Source organism: Schistocerca serialis, chromosome 4 (genome assembly GCF_023864345.2).
Source record: "Schistocerca serialis cubense isolate TAMUIC-IGC-003099 chromosome 4, iqSchSeri2.2, whole genome shotgun sequence".
In the NCBI taxonomy this organism is placed as follows: domain Eukaryota; kingdom Metazoa; phylum Arthropoda; class Insecta; order Orthoptera; family Acrididae; genus Schistocerca; species Schistocerca serialis.
In genome coordinates this window covers 5,978,555-5,998,258 of record NC_064641.1, presented here as the reverse complement: position 1 = coordinate 5,998,258, position 19,704 = coordinate 5,978,555, and the positions used below count along the sequence as shown (strand labels likewise).

Here is a 19,704-nt window from a genome sequence, read left to right as displayed (position 1 = left end):
TGTAAGGATATTGGACGGTAGTTTTGTGGATCATTTCTACTATCCTTCTTGTAGATGGGTGTGACCTTTGCCTTTTTCCAAGAACTGGGTACAATTCTTCTTTGAGGGATCTATTACAGATTATAGTTAGAAAAGGGGCCAACTCAGCCGCAAATTCAGTATAGAATCTGACAGAGATGCTATCAGGACCTAGAGCTTTGTTCAGGTTTAACGATTTCAGCTGTTTCTAAACACCACTGACACTAATACTTATTTCACTCATCTTTCCAGTGCTCTTTCTTTGTAAAGGAATATTTGAAAATGGAGTTACACATTTCAGCTTTTGCTCTGCTACCCTCAATTTTAGTTCCTGTCGCATTCACTAGAGACTGAACACTATCTTTGGTGTCACCAGCAACCTTTACATATGACCAGAATTTCTCTGGATTTTGTGAAATTTCATTTGACAATGTTTTGCTATGGTAGTCATGCAAGGTTTCATGCATTGCTCTCTTGACAGCCAAATGAAATTCATTCAGCACCTCTCTATCTATGCTTGGTGTTACACCTGTTATGCAGTAAACTCTGTTTCTTGAGAGGTTTCTTTACAATAACTGTATACCATGGAGTTACCGTCCCATTATGAACTGTTCTACTGGGTATATATCTATCCAGGGCATGGTCAACTATTCTTTTAAACTTGAGCCAGAGTTCCTCCTTGTTTTGAGTTCCTGGCTTTACTGATTTTTTATCTAGTTTCCTGAATATACATATCTTTCTGCTTGTTTCAATGGGACTTTGTACTTTGATAATCATTGCTGTCACAACTGTGTCATGGTCGTTGATACCAGTTTCGATGTGGACATCCTGAAAAGAGGTCAGGTCTATTTGTTGCCATTAGATGCAATATATTTTCAACATGAGTGGGATTCCTAACTATCTGTCCTCAATAGTTTTCAGAGAAGGCATTTAGTAAAGTTTGACAGAATGTCTTATCTCACCCGCCACTAACAAAATTGTAACTTTCTCAACTAATTGTTGGATGATAACAGTATGACTGGGAAACTTTCGTACAAGTGAAATGAGATTGTCTCTAAAGTTTTCTGTCACATAAGGAGAGGATTCTGGTGGGCAATAGAATGATCCAACTATCATCTTATGTCTACCCTTGGTACTAAGTCTTGCCCAAATGATCTCACATGCAGTTTCAATTTCTAGTTCAGTGGATTTGAATTATTTGTCTACTGCGACAAATACTCCACCTCCATTTCCCAAATGCCTATCCTTCTGACATAAACATAAAGTTTCCCCAAAAATCTCACTGCTATCAATTTCATGAGCACTTCAAACTCTGGCGCTTTGTTGTGAATGCTTTGGCAGTTTACCATAGGATTTCAATACTCTCACTTGTAGGAGGCAATCTTACACTGGCACTTCTCGGTTTCCTACAGCTATCGTTATCTGGATTGGGTGGAGAGTCACCTAATCTAAAAAACCCTGGCGTGCTCCCCACACACAGTCAGCTACCTGAGCAGCAGCCTCTGATGTGTAGTGCACACCTGACCTATTTAGAGGGACGCTACAGTTATCAACCTCTCTACCATGAGCCTTGCAGAAGTCTCACACTTTATAAGGCCTCAAGCTAGGGTCATGATGGACTTGTAAAGGTTGTTCTTTCCTTTACTCATTCTCTATAGAGGAAACATTCATTCTCCACACAACCCATTGCCAACATCCAACATAAATCACACATAGAATCTTGTTTGGAACAGTTCCAACCTTCCTGCACTTGTGATCCCCTTCCTCTTTCATCTAATCATCCCTGATAACTTTTCAGAAATTCCTCACTTCTAACCTGGCCTCACCTTCCTTTCCTAAATCCCTCCCTAGTAAGGACAAACAATTCAGATCTTATCACCCCTCCCACAGACAAAGATTCCACCACAGTGATCTTGAATCATAGTGATTCTGTGGCTGAGGGTCTCCACCAATTTTCCAAAACTCCTGCATACAAACCTTACAACCACATACCCATCTGAAACACGCTACATGACATTCAGTAGCTCCTCAGGGCCTTCGATTCGTCCCAAAACAGGATCTCTAAAACCATCCCTTTCCTCGCACCAGCAATTAACGCACTATTAGTATTTACCTGCTCCCCAAGCTCCACTAGCTCAATACCGCAGATCTCCCTACTGGTTGTACCACTGCAGTTGTGTACAATGCTCCCACAGAAAGACCCTCTTCATTTGTTGACCAACATCCCCAAACAACTGTCTACAGTCTCGCAACCTATTTTTAAGATGTTGCTCACTTTGTTCATTGCCTTTCCACAGTTCCTGTCCTGTTACCGCCAGACTCCTTGTTCGTCACTGTGGATGTGACACCCTTATAAGCCAAAAACCAACCCATGGCATTGCAGCCATGCAACACCTACCTTTTTTAATGCCCTCCTGGATACCAAACCGACCACTGCTCTCCAAACCCTCATTGGCAAACACATCCTGACCCACAATTATTTCACTTTTGAAGGACAAATCTATAAACAAATCCATTGTAATGCCAGGGGTACTCACATGGCACCATCCTATGCAAACTTATACATGGACCATGTGCAGGAATCCTCCCTATCCAGTCAACACCTAAAATCCTTTGTTGGGTTCAGAATCACTGATGACATTTTCATGATCTGGTCTCATGGCAAGGACAACATTTGCTCTTTCCTCCATAGCTTCAACACATATTCCCAAATCTGCTTCCCCTGGTCCTTCTCAACTCACTGAGTCACCTTACAAGATATCAATCTCCAACTCTCAGAAGGCTCCACAAATACATCTGCTCATATCAAGCACACCAATCTCAGTTTTTGACAGCTCTCACCCAATACGTGCCAGAAAGACTCTGCCTTACAGCCTCGTCACCCAAGGATGCTAAACCCACACTGGAAATCATTTAAACCTTACCAGAGCCGTTATTGGCAGACAGTATCCTACCCAGCTCATCAATAAACAGATCTCCCATGCCATCTCCTCCTTTGATACTAGTAAACTAGTTAAACAATCACCAACCAGCACTACTCCTCCAGTAACACTCTGGCTTTGAAAAGCTCAACCACATCGTCCACTAGGGATTCAACTACCTGTTGTTGTGCCCTGAAGTGAAGGATATCCTACCCCAAAACCTAACCACATTCCCCAAAGTAGTGTTCTGCCACCTACCCTACAGAATATCCTTTCTATCCCTATTCCAATCCTACTCGCAATCTTCAACCCGTGGGTCATTTCATTGTAGTCCAAAGTGCAAGATCTCTCCTACAGAACCATCTCATTTAATGTGAGCATGACAAGCAACCAACTGCTTGCTTGTATGAATGGACACCACCAAACTGTGACAAACTGCAAACTTGGCCATCCAGTTGCCAAACATGTTGCACACCATAACACGCGCGCGCACGCGCGCACACACACACACACACACACACACACACACACACACACACACACACACACCCTTCTTTTCCATCCTACATGCTCTACCCTCTCAACTCCTTTCATCCTTGGGTGCAGCTACCTCACTCTATCCCACTTCCCCCTCCTTGTTTCATCAAGGCCTTGGGCGTGTGCAGCTGAGTGTCTGCGTGGGCGAGTGTGAACTACTTCTAGAGAAAGTGCAAGAGCTCGAAAGTTAATATAAATACTGTTTACTGTTGTGTGTTTCTACGCTTGTGAACTACTAAAAGGCTTTACTGAATTGATTTAATTGTCATTACCAGGTCATACATATGTTAAGAAGTACTCTTAAATGATTACTATTTGTAAATTGATTTATCTCAGTGCACAGTTATGGCTCTTTACACTCATCCAATGGAACGAGCACCAACTTAAGATTTTTCATGATGTCAGTTTGTACATAAAAATGTAAGTATTTTCATACTTTTTTAGCTTTTTGCATTTAAACTTGTATAGACACTTAGTATGTACTATTGTGAATTTAATAATCTGCTGAAACTCACTCCCCACTCCTCTCTCTCTCTCTCTCTCTCTCTCTCTCTCTCTCTCTCTATCTTTCTTTTTTTCTCCTGTAAATACTGAATTAATCAAGTATGTAAAGCTGCTCTACACCTGAGAAGTTAAGTAGTAATTACAATTTCCACTAAACTTACAATTAAATTTGTCACATGTGTAGATACGAGGGGTGTTTGAAAAGTCCATACAAAAATAAAAACTACTTACGTGTTTGGGGTAAACATTTTTTTAATTTTTCGACAGTCTCCTTTTAGAGTTATACACTTCGTCCAACACTGTTCTAACTTGTTGATCCCTTATGAATAAGAAGAATTGTCCAAGTCTGCAAAATAGCTATTAGTTGCTGCAGTAACCTCCTCATTTGAATAAAATCTTTGTCCCGCCAGCCATTTCTTCAAATTTGGGAACAAATAGTAGTCCGAGGGAGCCACATCTGGAGAATAGGGAGGATGTGAAACGAGTTGGAATCCTATTTCCATTAATTTTGCGCCCACAACTGCTGAGGAGTGTGCTGGTGCATTGTCATGATGGAAAAGGACTTTTTTGCGGTCCAATCGCCAGCATTTTTCTTGCAGTTCAGTTTTCAAACGGTCCAATAACGACGAATAATATGCATCTGTAATAGTTTTACCCTTTTTCAGATCGTCGATGGGGATTATCCCCTGCGAATCCCAAAAGACAGTCGCCATAGCCTTTCCAGCCGAAGGAATGGTCTTCGCCCGTTTTGGTGCAGTTTCTGCTTTGGTAACCCATTGTTTAGATTGTTGTTTGGTTTCAGGAGTGTAGTAATGTATCCATGTTTCATCCACAGTGACGAAACGACGCTTAAAAAGTCCTGCGGATTCTACCTGAACAGCTGCAAACCATCCTTCAACACTTCACACGATTCCGTTTTTGGTCAAGTGTGAGCAATCACGGAACCCATCTTGTGGATAGCTTTCTCATGTCCAAATTTTTATGCAAAATATTATGTACCCATTCATTCGAGATGCCCATAGCACTAGCAATCTCACGCACCTTAACTCTTCTGTCATCCATCACCATATCATGTATTTTATCAATGATTTCTGGAGTCGTAACCCCCACAGGGTGTCCAGAACGTTCAGCATAACTTGGGCCCATATGGCCACTCTGAAGATTTTGAAACCACTTATAAACTGTTCTAATCGAAGGTGCAGAGTCACTCTAATGTTTATTAAGCTTCTCTTTAGTCTCCTGAAGCATTCTACCTTTCATAAAGTAATGTTTAATCACCACACGAAATTCTTTTTTGTCCATTTTTTGACAATCATTTGACTTCCTTGATTCACACCAACGCCAAACACAAATAACTAGACCAATACGCCTGAAACTTGGTGTGCATTCTTTCCAAAGATGCTACTAACTAAACATGACCTCGATACACACTGGTGGTACCATCTCTCGGACTTTGCACAGACTTTTCAAATGCCCCTCACATTTGTACTACTTAAATGGCTCACTGAGTATTAACATTTCCCACAGTGAACAAACTTCCAAGTTGAAGTTATGGTGTAAAAGATTTTAATTTGTTAGGAAGTTTCACAAATTTAGATCATAACTGTTCCCCCAAGTTTAACTACAGCATGGAAGAATATCTTGACAGGTGATATTATGTAGGGATATGTACCCTTTCATTTCCAATTCTAAATGTCAAATCCATTTAGTGTAATCATAGGAGAAGTAGACCTAAGCACAATTATGAAAATGACATTCATGTAGATACAGGAATATTTGGAAGATGTATTTGACATAATATCTTGTTAACATGTTCTATCTTACCTCACAAAAATTAGCCTTTATGTGGCTTGAATCACGTTTAGTATCACCAAAACTATCACTAGTATGACGAGATGAGTAGAATTCACATTGCATCATGTCAAAGAAAATGGGAATGGTTGCTTTGCGGAGCTCTGTTTCAGGAATAAGTGTCATTTCCAGAAATGGTCCAACGAGTCCAGGAACAAATTGTCTCTTGTACTGTCCTAAAACCAAAAGGAAATAATATTCATGAAAGGTAAATACCTAGCAGAATTGTATCATTTCTGTGTGAGAATATTTCTTATCAGTTACTTCCATGTCTACATGAATATTCAAATGCTTTATTTGTACATCAGATTAAGAAATAAATAAATGCCAATCAAATCTTATTTTACATAAAATCATTTCTTACAAACAAAACGTAAAAATCGATCAACAGTTTGTGTTCATACAAATGTTAACTGTTATTAATGTTACAACATTCCTCTCTGGTGAAACAAAAGTTCTCAGTTAATAGAATCAATTATGCAAAAACATGATTTTTCCTGATACCATTACATCAGCCAATGAGAATTTTTTGTATGGAATAGAAACTCTGAGGGTAACATACTGTGTGCATACTGTAAATACTAAGGCTCTCAACATTTGTGCAATAAGCAATAGTTTACAAGCTAAGTATAGTGTCTTACTGAAATTACTGAAGAATGTTTGCATCAAATTGCCCATCATGTCTACACTGAGCAGTTAGCTAACTATTATTTTCTTTTTTACGTAAATGACCCATCACTTGCTATTGATGTTCATTCAGTCTTATTTGCTGATGAACCATGGACCTTGCCGTTGGTGGGGAGGCTTGCATGCCTCAGCGATACAGATAGCCGTACCGTAGGTGCAACCACAACGGAGGGGTATCTGTTGAGAGGCCAGACAAACGTGTGGTTCCTGAAGAGGGGCAGCAGCCTTTTCAGTAGTTGCAAGGGCAACAGTCTGGATGATTGACTGATCTGGCCTTGTAACAATAACCAAAACGGCCTTGCTGTGCTGGTACTGCGAACGGCTGAAAGCAAGGGGAAACTACAGCCGTAATTTTTGCCGAGGGCATGCAGCTTTACTGTATGATTACATGATGATGGCGTCCTCTTGGGTAAAATATTCCGGAGGTAAAATAGTCCCCCATTCGGATCTCCGGGCGGGGACTACTCAAGAGGATGTCGTTATCAGGAGAAAGAAAACTGGCGTTCTACGGATCGGAGCGTGGAATGTCAGATCCCTTAATCGGGCAGGTAGGTTAGAAAATTTAAAAAGGGAAATGGATAGGTTGAAGTTAGATATAGTGGGAATTAGTGAAGTTCGGTGGCAGGAGGAACAAGACTTCTGGTCAGGTGACTACAGGGTTATAAACACAAAATCAAATAGGGGTAATGCAGGAGTAGGTTTAATAATGAATAGGAAAATAGGAATGCGGGTAAGCTACTACAAACAGCATAGTGAACGCATTATTGTGGCCAAGATAGATACGAAGCCCACACCTACTACAGTAGTACAAGTTTATATGCCAACTAGCTCTGCAGATGACGAAGAAATTGAAGAAATGTATGATGAAATAAAAGAAATTATTCAGATTGTGAAGGGAGACGAAAATTTAATAGTCATGGGTGACTGGAATTCGTCAGTAGGAAAAGGGAGAGAAGGAAACATAGTAGGTGAATATGGATTGGGGGGAAGAAATGAAAGAGGAAGCCGCCTTGTAGAATTTTGCACAGAGAATAACTTAATTATAGCTAACACTTGGTTCAAGAATCATAAAAGAAGGTTGTATACCTGGAAGGATCCTGGAGATACTAATAGGTATCAGATAGATTATATAATGGTAACACAGAGATTTAGGAACAAGGTTTTAAATTGTAAGACATTTCCAGGGGCAGATGTGGACTCTGACCACAATATATTGGTTATGACCTGTAGATTAAAACTGAAGAAACTGCAAAAAGGTGGGAATTTAAGGAGATGGGACCTGGATAAACTAAAAGAACCAGAGGTTGTACAGAGATTCAGGGAGAGCATAAGGGAGCAATTGACAGGAATGGGGGAAATAAATACAGTAGAAGAAGAATGGGTAGCTTTGAGGGATGAAGTAGTGAAGGAAGCAGAGGATCAAGTAGGTAAAAAGACGAGGGCTAGTAGAAATCCTTGGGTAACAGAAGAAATATTGAATTTAATTGATAAAAGGAGAAAATATAAAAATGCAGTAAGTGAAACAGGCAAGAAGGAATACCAACGTCTCAAAAATGAGATCGACAGGAAGTGCAAAATGGCTAAGCAGGGATGGCTAGAGGACAAATGTAAGGATGTAGAGGCCTATCTCACTAGGGGGAAGATAGATACCGCCTACAGGAAAATTAAAGAGACCTTTGGAGATATGAGAATGACTTGTATGAATATCAAGAGCTCAGATGGAAACCCAGTTCTAAGCAAAGAAGGGAAAGCAGAAAGGTGGAAGGAGTATATAGAGGGTCTACACAAGGGCGATGTACTTGAGGACAATCTTATGGAAATGGAAGAGGATGTAGATGAAGATGAAATGGGAGATACGATACTGCGTGAAGAGTTTGACAGAGCACTGAAAGACCTGATTCGAAACAAGGCCCCCGGAGTAGACAATATTCCATTGGAACTGCTGACGGCCGTGGGAGAGCCAGTCCTGACAAAACTCTACCATCTGGTGAGCAAGATGTATGAAACAGGCGAAACACCCTCAAACTTCAAGAAGAATATAATAATTCCAATCCCAAAGAAAGCAGATGTTGACAGATGTGAAAATTACCGAACTATAAGCTTAATAAGTCACAGCTGCAAAATACTAACACGAATTCTTTACAGACGAATGGAAAAACTAGTAGAAGCCAACCTCGGGGAAGATCAGTTTGGATTCCGTAGAAACACTGGAACACGTGAGGCAATACTGACCTTACGACTTATCTTAGAAGCTAGATTAAGGAAAGGCAAACCTACGTTTCTAGCATTTGTAGACTTAGAGAAAGCTTTTGACAATGTTGACTGGAATACTCTCTTTCAAATTCTAAAGGTGCTAGGGGTAAAATACAGGGAGCGAAAGGCTATTTACAATTTGTACAGAAACCAGATGGCAGTTATAAGAGTCGAGGGACATGAAAGGGAAGCAGTGGTTGGGAAGGGAGTAAGACAGGGTTGTAGCCTGTCCCCGATGTTGTTCAATCTGTATATTGAGCAAGCAGTAAAGGAAACAAAAGAAAAATTCGGAGTAGGTATTAAAATTCATGGAGAAGAAATAAAAACTTTGAGGTTCGCCGATGACATTGTAATTCTGTCAGAGACAGCAAAGGACTTCGAAGAGCAGTTGAACAGAATGGACAGTGTCTTGAAAGGAGGATATAAGATGAACATCAACAAAAGCAAAACAAGGATAATGGAATGTAGTCTAATTAAGTCGGGTGATGCTGAGGGAATTGGATTAGGAAATGAGGCACTTAAAGTAGTAAAGGAGTTTTGCTATTTGGGGAGCAAAATAACTGACGATGGTCGAAGTAGAGAGGATATAAAATGTAGGCTGGCAATGGCAAGGAAAGCGTTTCTCAAGAAGAGAAATTTGTTAACATCCAGTATTGATTTAAGTGTCAGGAAGTCATTTCTGAAAGTATTCGTATGGAGTGTAGCCATGTATGGAAGTGAAACATGGACGATAAATAGTTTGGACAAGAAGAGAATAGAAGCTTTCGAAATGTGGTGCTACAGAAGAATGCTGAAGATTATATGGGTAGATCACATAACTAATGAGGAAGTATTGAATAGGATTGGGGAGAAGAGAAGTTTGTGGCACAACTTGACCAGAAGAAGGGATCGGTTGGTAGGACATGTTCTGAGGCATCAAGGGATCACCAATTTAGTATTGGAGGGCAGCGTGGAGGGTAAAAATCGTAGGGGGAGACCAAGAGATGAATACACTAAGCAGATTCAGAAGGATGTAGGTTGCAGTAGGTACTGGGAGATGAAAAAGCTTGCACAGGATAGAGTAGCATGGAGAGCTGCATCAAGCCAGTCTCAGGACTGAAGACCACAACAACAACAACACATCAGTTCTAACTGAAAATATTCCAGAAAAAGCCAAAAATACTTTTAAAAAACTCGAATCTTGGTTCTATCAAAATGGATTAAAACTAAATGTAACTAAAACCAAAATGATGCAATTTGAAGCTAAATCAGTAGAAAGGACTGAAATAAAGATAACTTGCAATGATCAGGATATCACAGAAGCAAACCACGTGAAGTTCTTAGGCCTAAATCTTTACAAAAATTTAAATTGGAAGGTACACATAGATTGCTTAGCAAATAAACTGAACAACTTAGTATTTGTAATGTGTATTTTGTCAGGTGCCACAAACATGGATACCAGAAAGATAGTTTATCACTGCTACTTTGAGTCAGTTATTTGTTATGGCATAATCTTCTGGGGAAATTCAGCAAATGTCACTAGGCTCCTAGTATTACAAAAGAAAGTAATTAGAAAGATGTGTGTTGCAAAAAAATGGGAATCCTGTCAACCACTGTTAAAGGATTTAAAAATACTATCTATCCCCTCACTTCACATATATGAGATGGTGGTGTCCCTATAAAAAAAAAAAAAAAAAAAAAAAAATCAACATACACTAGACACTTTCTGTTTTGACTGCAACTACAGCACTCGCCACAGAGATAACTTCAAACTTCCAACACACCGTTTAAAACTTTATGCCCAAACGCCAGAGTATATGGGGTTAAAAATTTTCAATAAAATAAAAGGCAGTAATATATTTAAGATGGAGCATGGTTCACTGAAAAGATTGCTCTTTACTCTTCTGGTGGAAAAGTATTATTATTCTGTCGATGAATTCACTGAGGACAGCTTCACAGTCTGAACAGAGGGATTGTATTACATGTATTATTTTATGTACACGTGTAGCTGTAACTTATAAATGTGAAATATAATGTAAACTTTTATATTTCTCTTAAAAAAGTGAAAAAAGATCTTTTTGTAAACCTTGACATGTCTCCTGTACATCAAATCAAATGATTTGAAAATTGTATGTAATGAGATGAATAAATCACATATCACTTATGGCACATAGTTTCTTGCTCTAACAAATTTTGCTCGGTTCTGAAAATATTTCGTGGTAAAACTAGCTATAACATGAAAACAATGTCATTGTACAACAAGATACTGACTGTTTATACTTAAATAGCAAACAACTATTATCCTAAGAAGTGAATTAACTGACTCTGAGCTACCCGCATGTGGAAATTCTGTGCATTTAGGTAGCAATAATATGAAAGATCTACAACTTCACAGAATTAAACAGCCCTAAGTTGTGTTTTCTTCTCTGAAGATGTCTTTTTTTGATGCAACTGTTTGCTTCGGAAATTTTATATGCAAAAAAACTGAAATACGCTATCATGATAAGATACTTATCATCCCTTCTGGTTAACATAACCACAATATCTTGCATAAAACATATGTTAACCATCTTCTGCCGAATACATTTCAGTCAGGCAGAATAGACAATGCTTGTACCTCTGATGGTTAAAAGCAGTTATGGCTTATGTATTGGTCTTTTCGACTTATTTGTAAGATCAATAATGTAAAGTTCGCAGACTGAAACTTTAGTTAATTTTATAACTAAAATTCTAGTAGGGAGGGGAAAAAAATAGAAAAGGCAACTGGTCTCCAACAGCCAATATATGTAAAGCAAATTGTAAATTGGGAAAATGCAGGGCCAGTTTAAGACCCAAGTGACACAAGCCGGCACTTAGGGCGCCAAGCTGAGAGAGGTGTCTTAAGTGACACCTGTAAGATTTCTATACAGTACAAATCACAACTAGTTAGAGGGGGGTACAAGGGATGCCCCAGTGAAAGATTTGTACACAGTTAGTATGAGGGGAAAAGGGATGGGGGAAGGGGGTAAATGATAAGTCGCTTGTGTGGAAAAATGTTCCCAAAATGACCCTAGGATGAAGATATGCAACTTGAAAACTCATCAAATACTGCTGCAGATAAATGGCTCCTTATCATCATTAGTGCTTACTTGCTACTTATGTATAATGTCAATACAATATAATAAAGGATGTTAACTATCATTTGAAGAGGTACTTTTGCTTTAAATCAGTTGTGATCCTTTTAAATTTTCTTTTATAGATGTTATTCATGATACCTAACCATAACACACTGAATTAGTTACAGTGCATCAATCATAAATCAAATATGAATCTTACTTACCTAAATTAAACCACATGCTGCGTATTTCAAATCCTGTCTCTCGCCTCATATCTTTATACCGGGCTACAATACGTGATCGCTTATTCTGCGAGAAGCTGTCTAGTTGTAAGGCTGGCTGGGTCAAGAAAGTAATAGCACAATGGAAAAAGTTATTCCAAGCCTGATGTTCAAATGGTTGAGAAAAATAATCTCGAATTGTGTGAGAGAAGAAGCGAAGAGACTTCAGAATAACACTGAAACAAAATATTTGAAAGTAAATTATGGTAACACAATTTTAAACAGAGTCATAATTTCACTACCAATAATGTTAGTACTGATACATAGTTAAGCATGTGGGACATTTCTCTGGCTTGAAATAAGTCAACAGCTTTTTCAACATCATCCAAACTATGAGACCAACAATAAATATTAAAACCAAATATATCAGAGTATGAGCTTTTAAAATTTTCTTTTATACATGTTATTCATCGTACCTCACCACAATGCAACTGTTCACAACATAATCAAAATATGAATGCTTTCCATAATGAACTGAATTATCCACAATGCACTGAATTAGTTACAGTGCATCAGTTTCAAACTGGATTGGAAAATAACTGAAGCACACATTAATTAAGAAACAGAAAATCAGAGTCTAACTGTTCTAACTTTTATGAGGGCATGGTGAAAAGTTATTAGCCTGGCACAAAGGTAGCACTAATATCAATGAAACTACATGTTTGTTACACTGGTATAGATTGTGCAATAATGTCAGTCATGTCAGATTAATCTATAGAAAATGTCTGATCGTGTCTGTGTATGTGCGGATGGATGTGTGTGTGTGTGTGTGTGTGTGTGTGTGTGTGTGTGTGTGTGTGTGTGTGCGCGCGCGAGTGTATACCTGTCCTTTTTTCCCCCAAGGTAAGTCTTTCCGCTCCCGGGATTGGAATGACTCCTTACCCTCTCCCTTAAAACCCACATCCTTTCATCTTTCCCTCTCCTTCCCTGTTTCCTGACGAGGCAACCGTTGGTTGCGAAAGCTAGAATTTTGTGTGTATGTTTGTGTGTCTGTCGACCTGCCAGCACTTTCATTTGGTAAATCACATCATCTTTGTTTTTAGATATAATCTATAGAATAGTTTTATTTGCAAGACATTTTCACGTGATGATGATCTGTCTCTTTCAATCAAATAGATTAACTAGAACCCTATCACCCTAAATTTATATTTTTGTGCACTGTTTCTGCTAATGAAAACTCATTCGAATCTGGTGAAGTTTTACAAGGAGTGTGGTCCTTCAGATATCTGTCCTCACCATGGTCGTACTTCTCTTGAATATGACCCATGTGAAGCACATCCCAAAACTGCAACCATGAATGAAAATACGAAGTATGGGCACATTATGTCATTGTACTATCAGCAATTACAACAGTGAGAAAAGGCCTGCATTGAGGAAGGAAAAAGAAAGAAAGACACACAGAAAGAGACAGAGAGAGAGAGAGAGAGAGAGAGAGAGAGAGAGTGTTTCACCAGGAAAGTACACCCACTCTCAGAGGAGCTTTGCCAATAGAAAAATTGAGTAATTTGAAGCACAAATTTTTAAGTCTTCGCCCATTTATTTCCACATTAAAATATATTTGCAATAAAGACTAATAATGAGATTACGACAGCTACAGATAAGTATTGGAACTCAGAATGGGATATACACACAGAAAAAATATTGCACAAAATGCACTGACATAAAAACGGACTAAGTTGAAAAACTGCTTTTTTCAGCCTACAAAACAGTCTTTCACTGAAAACTTTTCACCTTACCATCACAATTAGATTTAAAGGAGGAGGAATAGGATCAAGGTAAAGACAGGGTAGGCTTTTATGATGTTGACGGGAAGGTAGAAATCACTTCCCATCCTAAATCATAAAGGACACAAAGTGCAGGAAAGGAGAACAAAGAAATTATGAGCTAAGAGCTGAGACACAGGTTCTATGTTAGAACGAACATAAGATTAAATCAAACCTATGATTTGCAAGCTCAAACTTCGTTATGTAATAAGCCAAAAAATATTTACTACCACTTGGATTACTGGCTCAGCATGAGTTTTATTTTAACATTTGTAGAATGAGATTTTATAAGGAAACAATAAACAACTTAAAGCTTGCACCAGTAAGAATGGTGTAAAATGTAGGACGACCCCACCAACAGGCTTATCCCAGGCAGATAACGTAAGAAGCCTCATGAAAAATCATACACATACTAAACAGTTGTATTGTCTTAATCAATGTCTTTCAAAAAAATAGTGAGGCCAGAAAAAATGGCTTTGATAATTTCAACATCCTACAAATTCTGGACAAATTCTTAGTGAAACACTTGACAGAGAAGCTGCCATAATATATTCATAAACATGCCCGACTATGAGCTTCATGCACACAAATGGAATGCAAAAATGTTAATTTTGAGAAAAAAAAAATACATTTTCCAAAGATGGTAATCACATCAAAAAGTTTGGACCATTATCTAAAGCTCAATAACAACACAAAAAAACTTTAATTTAAATACTAGTTTATGTATATCAATTCCTTTATACAAAACATCACAGGAGTCATATCAGCAAGTTAGTCATCTAATAGGTCTCAGTCACTGATAGTAAACTGTTCTTTGTATGTAATAAGAGACATTTGTTTTCAATGTCATGCAGAGATTTAGAAAATGCAGCCCTATCAGAGATATGAATTTAGTGAAATTTCTATCTCAATGCTCTTAGCTCATGCAATCTAAAAACAATGTACACTACTGACACAGACACATTTCTGCCCTGCCGCCTGTCTATCAATCAATTTAATATACTTTCAACAGGGAAGTCATAAAGTCAAATAGCTATTTTTACAAAGATGGAAGAAGAAATTTACTGACATTGTTCAAAGGCATTTTCCTTGAAAAATTTGAAGAAACTATAGAAATGTGAATTAAAGTGATCTAGACTCCTACTTCAAAATTTCATTCAAAAATCTGTGTCCCAAGACCATGTAACCCCATTTCAAATACGCCAAAGAAAGTAACAGCTTTCGCCAGCAGTGACTGAACAGAATACGCAACAATAATGACACTTGTAAAAGCCTTCCATATTCCCTAATCTGAGCATTTGCAAACTGTTGGATAAGAGATCTGATGACACACACAATCTCTGTGCATGAGCAACACCAATAGACATAAGTAACAGCACAAGATCACAATAATTCAATTCTATAGTACTAAGGAGAAACAGTTAGTGGATTATAAGCACACCTCTAGAACTAATTCACTCTCTGTATATTCCAAATATGAAAGACAAGAAATACAATTCTTTAATTATTCGAGTTGTACACTTCATTTCAAATAAACATTTCATTTTTAGTCTTATTAACATGAGACAGTGGTCATTACAATAAAGAAAATTCCGGAATAGAAACGTCAAATTAGGAAGCAATCACTCACCAGCAGATGAATGACGAGTGGTACATACACATACCTTAAGCTCAGAAAATAACACTAATAAATAAGTGTGTGCGCGTGCGCACTCCCATTTACGTGTTGATGCATCCGTGCACCTATGTGCCACTCATCATTTGCCCATGGCTGGGGAATGATTACTTTTTCTTCTTTCTTTTTCTTTGTTATATGCTTTTCTAGAGCAACCCTTAGTTGATATATTTTACCTGTTTTGTAACATTATCATTTCACTCCAGTCTTTTGTATACACAGGCCTTGATACTAAATCTTTAAACACAAGCAAGATTTCCATTAAGAAATCCATAAGGTCTGTCTTGGTTTGGAAATGTGAAATGTAAACTTCGAAGTGGTGAGCTTTCATCTGACGAAATATAGAAATCATCACAGCAACTAAATTGCCCTGAAATAAAGAAATTAAGTTATTAGATTCAAGTTATTAATAAATTGTGAGATATGACCTAGCAATGCAGTCTTCAATTTTTGCCTGTGAAATTGAACTGCATTCTGGGGGGGATTTCTTTTTCGCCCAAATATCACAGACCACTCACTGCACAGGTAACCCCTTAAATGAACACTATCAGCTATAGAAATATACTGCTTTTGACAACAACGAACAAATATGCAGAACAATGAAACACTGAGATGCAATAAAATAAATGTTACTATCCAGTAGAAGAATTCATAAATGACAACCTGAAAATTTGAGTGGGAGAGAGCAAGTATTTAGGACTGTTAATTTTTAAAAGTTTGTTACTTTTGAAGAAAAATTATTAATTGGTTAATTAAGAAATTATTAAGTACCATATATTATATTAATGACATTATAAGGAAAATTGCAAATCAGTTTTTGTGATTTGACAAGTCTCCTGAACATTAACTCAATGGCTAGAAATTGTATGTTACGAGACAAACTTCTATTCTATAGCTTGCTTTACTAATTCTCAAATTTCATTTCTTGGGAAAGAAAGACACAGCAAATATATAATTATTTCAAAAATGTATTGGTGACTTCAGTGCCAATGTCAGGAAGCAGCAAATCACCTAATATATAAAATGGAGAACTGGTAAGTTTAATTTAATAATAAAATTTGTTGCTTTTTTCCAAATCCATGTGGCAGGAGCAATTAAGAGACTCTGCTACTTAACAGAATATTCTTTATTTCTGCAGTCATACCACAGCTGCTTCACAATTTTTTACAGGTATTACAAATCTACCTTAATAGCTACAGTGGACCCTTGATTACCTGGACTGAATTGGATAATCTGGAAATTTAGAACAAAATTATAAAGGCATGGGATAAATGCCATAAACACACAAGCATTATTGTTCTTTACTTGAAGCAGATAAATTATCATTATTTTCAGATAATTTTGACGATGTTTTAAATGAGTAAATTGAAACACATGTGGTGAAATAAGTACACACTTCCCTGTAGTTGCAAAGATGGATTGGAAGTAAGTTTTAATAACTTAGATGAAGTTGGGACAAATTCAAGGTTGGGACAATCAGTTCTTTTCCAGTTGTGCTTAATTGTGTGGCTCCATGGGTAGCTATGCACTGGCACACATGTAAAGGTCTGGGATTCAATATTCAGATGAGCTAAACAGTTCTATTCTTTGAGTTAAAGTCTGTGGTGAAAGAGAGAGAGAGAGAGAGAGAGAGAGAGAGAGAGAGAGAGAGAGAGAGAGAGAGAGAGAGAGAATGCTGCCACTATAGTCGAGTCAGTTTAAGGTGATCCCTGACAGTTGCAGAGGGCTGGGCAGCAGCTTCGCGCACCCACTTCAACTACTCATGTAGTGAGATTCTGTAAACACCTCTTTGGCAATGCATCAGTCATGTCACAGCTCCATGGATGGCCATGGTTTTCATCTGCAGCCATTTGCACTTCATAGCTGAAAGCTGGCAACAACACTGTCAAGCTGTCAGGGATCGTCTTGTGCTGACTTGACTACAGGATTTTTTCTTCTCGTGTCACTTATTGCTTCTCTCAGATCTGGATATTACTTTCACATGTGAAAAATGCTAAGAATATGAGTTGAGATAGATTGCTACTCATCACACAGATAAAACGTTTATTGGCAGACAGACATATCTAAAAGTAGGCTAAGTTATTGGACAAAGTCCTTCATCAGATTTAGAAAACCACACACCTTGATAAACACTAAACTCACGCCACCATTCATACCCTGAAATGTGAAGTAGCTTCCCCACCATCTCCCCACACCTCCCCTCTCTACACAGTATTACACTACCAACTCAAACTATGCAATATCCTTATGTGACCCTAATCCACTCCTGTTCCCAACCCCTTGCCTCATGGCACTCACCCCTGCAATAAACCTAGATGCAAGACCTTTCCCATATGTCCTCCCACTCCATCTGTCACAGTCATCTCCTACCACATCGAACCCAGGGCCAACTGTGGAACCAGCCATGTGATCTACCAACTTAGTGTGGTGTCACCGCCAGACACCACACTTGCTAGGTGGTGGCCTTTAAATCGGCCGCGGTCCATTAGTATACGTCGGACCCGTGTGTCGCCACTGTCAGTGATTGCAGACCGAGCGCCACCACACGGCAGGTCTAGAGAGACTGACTAGCACTCGCCCCAGTTGTACAGCCGACTTAGCCAGAGATGGATCACTGACAACTACGCTCTCATTTGCCGAGATGATAGTTAGCATAGCCTTCAGCTACGTCATTTGCTACGACCTAGCAAGGCGCCATAGCATTTGATATTGATATTATTTTATGAAGCATGTACCGTCAAGAGCGATGTACACCAATTGTGGATTAAAGTTAAGTATTATATCAACTACGTACTTTATTTGCTACTATTAATTCCCTTAACTGTTCCAGACCTCACGCCAGTCAGCGTGTAATTAAACGCGTGCATTTCGGCCTCCTCTAGCAACACAGTGTTGGCTCTTCTGCCAACACTACACTTAGCAATGTCCATATGAATGGTCACTGCTGAACAGTGGCCAAGAGACAGTTATACCACCCACTTGCTGAACATGACCTGTAAAATGATGTGCTTCATTTTACCGACTGCTTCACAGTCTGTGCCATCTGGATTCTTCCCAATAAAAACGGTTTTTCTGAACTGCGCACGTGGTAGCTCCTCTACAACGTATGATTCATTCCCGTAATCCCCCAGTCCTCTACCTTTTACTAGTCCCTGTCTTTCACTTACCTATCACCTTCCCTGATCCTGTTCCAATATCACATGCACCTTCTAGGTGCACCTAGCAGCTCTATCCTGTCCCCACCACATTCCTGCAGGTTCCCACAGGCAGCACTAGCATCTTCCCCTACCCCTACCCTTCTATCCCTTCCCATCCTCAGACAGGCCTCTTTCTTACCCTTATTGCTCACCGCAACTAGACTGCTGTTCACATTAGAGGCAGTTGCGGTTGGGCCTTATTGTGCAATGACAGAGGGCAGGTGTGTGTGAATTGGGCTTGAGTGAAAGTGAACAATGACTTTGCCCGAAAAGTTATATATTTCTAGCATTATCTTTTATTTTGCCTGCCTGTGACTCAACACCTCCTCTATGTGGGGACTAGCAATCTTATCATTTCCATATTAAATGCCTCATTAGGCAGTCTAGTACACTCAGCATCTCGCACTATCGAAAAACAAGATTAGATCGTGATTTGTCAGACCACACTACATACTAGGGTTGCCACATCTCCCATATTTTATGGGGTCTTCCATATTTTACCCATGTTAATGTTTTCCCTCATGTTTCATATAGTTTTACTTATTTATTTATGCTAATATTTCCATATATATGATATAATCCATAGCTATGATCCTCTGAAAGTAGTTGTAATTAAATATTTTAAGTACTATCTACAGACATGAATTCCCATTAACTTTCAACCTAAGTAATTTCAAAATGTAAACATTTTAGAAAACCCTCATTATTTGCGTATACTTTTGTGCACAGTTGTATATAATTGCCTTCTTAATGAAAAACATAACACTAATGCCATGATGGGACTTTCTTGCCCATCATTTCCAAAATCTTCCATCTTTTTAGTTTGAAAGGCAAAGCTACTACATATGTCCAGACAGCTACTGCCCAGTTTGTGCGTTTTTTGGCCCATTGAAAGTATTCAGTTACATGTGCCATTGAAAGCAATGGCCTTTGCATGTTACCT

The 19,704-nt window shown here is 38.6% G+C and overlaps 1 protein-coding gene across 1 annotated transcript in view; it reads right to left on the bottom strand.

Annotated features, from left to right (window-relative positions):
* The window catches only part of LOC126473544 (dedicator of cytokinesis protein 1), a 420,590-nt gene that overhangs the window by 182,762 nt on the left and 218,124 nt on the right, over positions 1-19,704 (bottom strand). Inside the window, exons 19-21 of the mRNA XM_050100670.1 lie at positions 15,741-15,934; positions 12,070-12,302; positions 5,805-6,007 (exon numbers count right to left, since the gene is read on the bottom strand). Coding sequence (XP_049956627.1) covers positions 5,805-6,007; positions 12,070-12,302; positions 15,741-15,934 — 630 coding nt within the window. The remainder of the gene's footprint in view (positions 1-5,804; positions 6,008-12,069; positions 12,303-15,740; positions 15,935-19,704) is intronic.